Source organism: Coffea arabica, chromosome 10c, assembly GCF_036785885.1.
Source record: "Coffea arabica cultivar ET-39 chromosome 10c, Coffea Arabica ET-39 HiFi, whole genome shotgun sequence".
Classification (NCBI taxonomy): domain Eukaryota; kingdom Viridiplantae; phylum Streptophyta; class Magnoliopsida; order Gentianales; family Rubiaceae; genus Coffea; species Coffea arabica.
In genome coordinates this window covers 42782021-42786331 of record NC_092329.1, presented here as the reverse complement: position 1 = coordinate 42786331, position 4311 = coordinate 42782021, and the positions used below count along the sequence as shown (strand labels likewise).

At 41.4% G+C, this 4311-nt stretch overlaps 1 protein-coding gene across 1 annotated transcript; it reads left to right on the top strand.

Annotated features, from left to right (window-relative positions):
* The first annotated feature begins 824 nt into the window (after window positions 1–824).
* On the top strand, window positions 825–1247 carry LOC140015933 (uncharacterized). Its single transcript, XM_072068768.1, has one exon. The coding sequence runs from the start codon at window positions 825–827 to the stop codon at window positions 1245–1247; it is 423 nt and encodes a 140-aa protein (XP_071924869.1).
* Window positions 1248–4311: the final 3064 nt, after the last annotated feature.

Here is a 4311-nt window from a genome sequence, read left to right as displayed (position 1 = left end):
TTGCCAAGTTGAGCATGTAAATGTCTTTTGTATAGCTCTTGAAATGAAACCCTAATGTGTAACGGGTTCATTTCCTTTTGATAGGCAAACCGAATATGTACTTCCTTAATGAATGGTTTTGGCCTGCCACTATGATTGTAAATGTTGAAATTCAATGTATATTTATGTTTGGATGATGTTTGGTTGGATTTCGGAGTGACACGACTTTCAAACGGAAAAGAAAAAAAAATTTGGCGAAGATGAACAGTGTCGAATCCGGCCAGGAATCCGGCCAGAAACTGGCCGGATTGAAGGCCGGATTGCTTGGAAAAAAAAAAAGAAATCTGGCTAGTTGCTCTCTGGCCGGTATCCGGCTAGACAATCCGGCCAGAATCTTGGCCGGATTGCCGGCCGGATTGAGTGGGTTTTTGAAAAAAAATTGAGTTGCTCTCGGCCTTGTATCCGGCCGAAAATCCGGCCGGATTCTGACGTGTCCTGCACTATTCATTCCGGCTTCGATTTTCGTTTTTTTTTATTTAGTGATTTTGACTTGTTTGCGCGCTTTGGTATGTTTCGGAACGTAATAGAACGACGTAAACTGTACCGTTAGTCCTGGCGAGAGCTGGGCAGGCAGTCCGCTAACCCCTTTGGTTCGCCTTAGGGGAAGGTGGGGCTGTTACAAATTATCCCGCAACAGAGGTTCCTCGAGTACACCTCGTAGCTCTCACGGGAAATTCAAGGTTGTGGAGTCCGAAAGTTCCAATGATGAAGAGGAGTTTATTAGGCGTCCCAAGCCTAAGCCACGGACCCGAGAAGAAACTTCCGACCCTTTCAAAGGTATTAAGATGAAAATTCCAGAATTTAAGGGGAGGTCGGATCCGGAAGCATATTTGGAGTGGGAGTCAAAGGTGGAGATCATTTTTGCCTGCCAAAACTGTACGGATGAGCAAAAGGTGAAGTTAGCCGTGATCGAGTTTAGCGAATATGTGGTCGTATGGTGGGATCAACTTACCTCATCTCGACGAAGGAGTAGGCTACCGGAGGTCATGTCTTGGACCGAGTTAAAGGGCATGATGAGGACCCGATTTGTGCCTAGCCATTACTATAGAGATTTGTACCAACGGTTACAAACTCTTATGCAAGGCATTAGGAGTGTAGACGAATATCACAAGGAGATGGAGATTCTCATGCTAAGGGCCAATGTTCAAGAAGACAAGGAGGCAACCATGGCGAGATTCTTAAATGGCCTTCGACTTGAAATTGCTTAGAAGGTTGAGTTGGAGCATTACCTAGAGCTCCACGAGTTGGTGGCCAAAGCTGAAAAGGTGGAGCACCGTCTTAAGAGGAGGGGTAACACACGGACTGGATATTCTTACTCTACCCCAAATTCAAGGCAATTCACCCCAAGGAATAAGTGAAGGAGCGAGGACCGAGGAGGCTTCAATCGCACAAAATCTGACTTTCCTAGTAAAGCAAGAGTCGAACCACCTAAGGGGGACAACAAGGGAAACTTGGTGACCAACCAAGCCAAAATAGGAGGAAGAGATGATCGATGTTTCAAGTGCCAAGGGCAGGGAGCATGACGCATGTGCACCGACTGCCGAGCTGTGAATGCAATTACGGTAAAGTATCGGCACCCTATATCTAGGTTAGATGATATGCATCAAATTCGAATTAAGGAATGAGATGAATGGAAAATTGCTTTCAAAACTAAGTATGGTTTGTATGAATGGTTAGTAATGCCTTTCGGGTTAACCAATGCACCTAGCACCTTTATGCGGTTTATAAACCATGTCTTGAGACCATTCTTAGGAAAATTTGTAGTAATTTATTTTGACAATATCCTCATCTATAGCCGTAGCATGGAAGAGCATCTTGAACATTTAAAAGCTGTTTTGGATGTACTTCGAAGGGAGAACTCTACGCTAATCTCACGAAGTGCAATTTTTGTACTGACCGTCTTGTGGTTTTAGAATTTGTGATTAGTGCACAAGGGATACAAGTGGACGAGTCGAAAGTACAGGCTATCTAAGAGTGGCCAACCCCTAAGCCATTTGGGATGTGCGTAGCTTCCATGGGCTTGCAGGCTTCTACAGGTGATTTGTGAAGGATTTTAGCACCCTGGCCGCCCCACTCATGGCGCTCATCAAGAAAAACGAGAAGTTCATCTGGGGGGAGGAACAAGAGCAAGCCTTCCAGGCACTAAAGAATAAGTTAACACGTGCACCCGTTTTAATCGTTCCTGACTTTACTAAAGCTTTTGAAATTGAATGTGATGCTTCAGGAATAGGAGTTGGAGCCGTGTTAATGCAAGAAGGTAGGCCTGTTGCATACTTCAATGAGAAATTTAACGGGGCAGCACTAAACTACTCTACCTACGACAAGGAATTATACGCTTTGGTTCGTGCACTACAGGTATGGCAGCATTATTTGAGACCCAAGGAGTTCATAGTGCACACCGATCACGAGTCTCTCAAGTACTTGAAGGCACAACACAATCTTAACAAGCGGCATGCACGATGGGTTGCCTTCATCGAGACATTCCCGTTCGTCATCAAATATAAGAGTGGTAAGAGTAACATAGTGGCCGATGCACTATCCCACAGGTATACTCTACTCACTACTCTTGATGCTAAATTACTCGATTTCTGTGAGAACTTGCAAATTCCTTATATATTTCTTGAACATTTCCTTTTATTTGAAAAATATTATTCTATACCATCTTACTACTCAATCACCCTTGAAAAAAAAATATGACAATGATCATAGGAAATTAGGGTTTTCCTTTCCGATTCCAAATCAAAGTGAAATGGGGTTTTCGTGTATCCGCAGTGTAAGGATCAAATTTGGTGCTTAAGAGTGACTTTTAGGTGAGAAATAACATGAGAATAGAAGCTATGATATAAAGTTAGTGAATAGGAAGTAAAAGCCCTAGTACGTGTAATTTAAGGAAAACGGATAGAACTGACGTGTACCGTTCGTTACCGAGTGAGTGCACCGATTAAACCCTACTTTATTTCTTTAATCTCCTCATTTTATTTTGACTAATTAGCCTTAAAATATCTTATACATGAGTCACCATGGTGGGCCAAAGAAAGAAGAAAGAAAACTCTAGAAAGGACACATGTCAAGCCCTTATTGGAAGGAGCTTTGACTAATTTGTATCAACCATCAAAAACAAGAATTTAACCAAATCTTCTCCATTTCTTCACCATCTTGGTCGAAAATAGAGAGAGAAAAAGGGGAGAGAAACTTCATCTTCACCAACTAAATTTCTTGCTCAATCTTAAACTCCAACCATAAATCTTGTGAATCACTTCACAAAAACTACTCTTTAGGGAAGATTAGAGCTTTGTATGGCAAGATTTTGAAGGAAAGGTTGTGGTCTTCTCCTACAAGCATCCTAGGAAGGTATCATGGCTTTTCACCCTTTTCTTTTTCCCAATTTTGGTTAAATATGGCTAGAAGCTTTTAATTTTGAGTTACAACGGTTAATTAGTGAGTTTTGTTGGAGTTGGGGGGATGATTAGCTAGGGTTTCATTTTTAGCTTTGATTATGATCACATATCCTTTAATTGATGTTATGAAGTTGCTAGTTGGAGGTTTTGATGATTTAAACCTAACAAACATGAAATTCTAGCAACAAAGCTCTAATTCCAGGTTTAAATTCTCACAAACATCATTCTGCCTGTTTTTGTTTCATCATGACGGAGGCCGAATTAGCCCTAGTTCAGAACATGAAAGTTGTATAGAATGATGTTTTATAGTGCCTGCAAAATTTCAGCCTAATCGGAGCAACGTAGCCTGTGAAAAGACCGAAATACCCCTGCTGCCCTGTTTCTACCCGAACAAGCTAATCAGCTTCTGTAATTGGTTAGTTTGACCAGGATTACTACTGATTTGGTTGACGATGTCTTCTTAAGAATTATATCCTTGTATCTTAGCTTTCAAATGGCTTTGGAATTACCTGAATTAGAGTTGTGTGTGCTGAGATATGAGTGAATAAAGCAGGACTGCTAGTTGATTTCTGCAGTGAATCTCGAACTGGAAAATCTAGAATTGTTTTGGTAAATTTGACCTAGTTAGGGTAAGAACTGGATTGAGTAGTATTCATGGAAGTTGTAGGTCTTTGTCTTAACTTTTCAACACCTCCAAGAACACCCTAAAGGGACTTTGGTAGCCTAAGATATGGCCATTTAAATGTAGTACGGTTAATTAGCCGATTAGTTGGAACCTGGTTCTGTGAACTGGGAATTTGATTAGGTTACTCTGGAAATTTGACCAAGTGATCTTCACGAAAGTTGTAGGACTTCATCTTAGCTTAGAAATGGT

What these genes read in the sequence shown, in the direction of transcription:
- LOC140015933 (XM_072068768.1), top strand. Translation starts at nt 825, where the DNA reads ATGAAAATTCCAGAATTTAAGGGGAGGTCGGATCCGGAAGCATATTTG.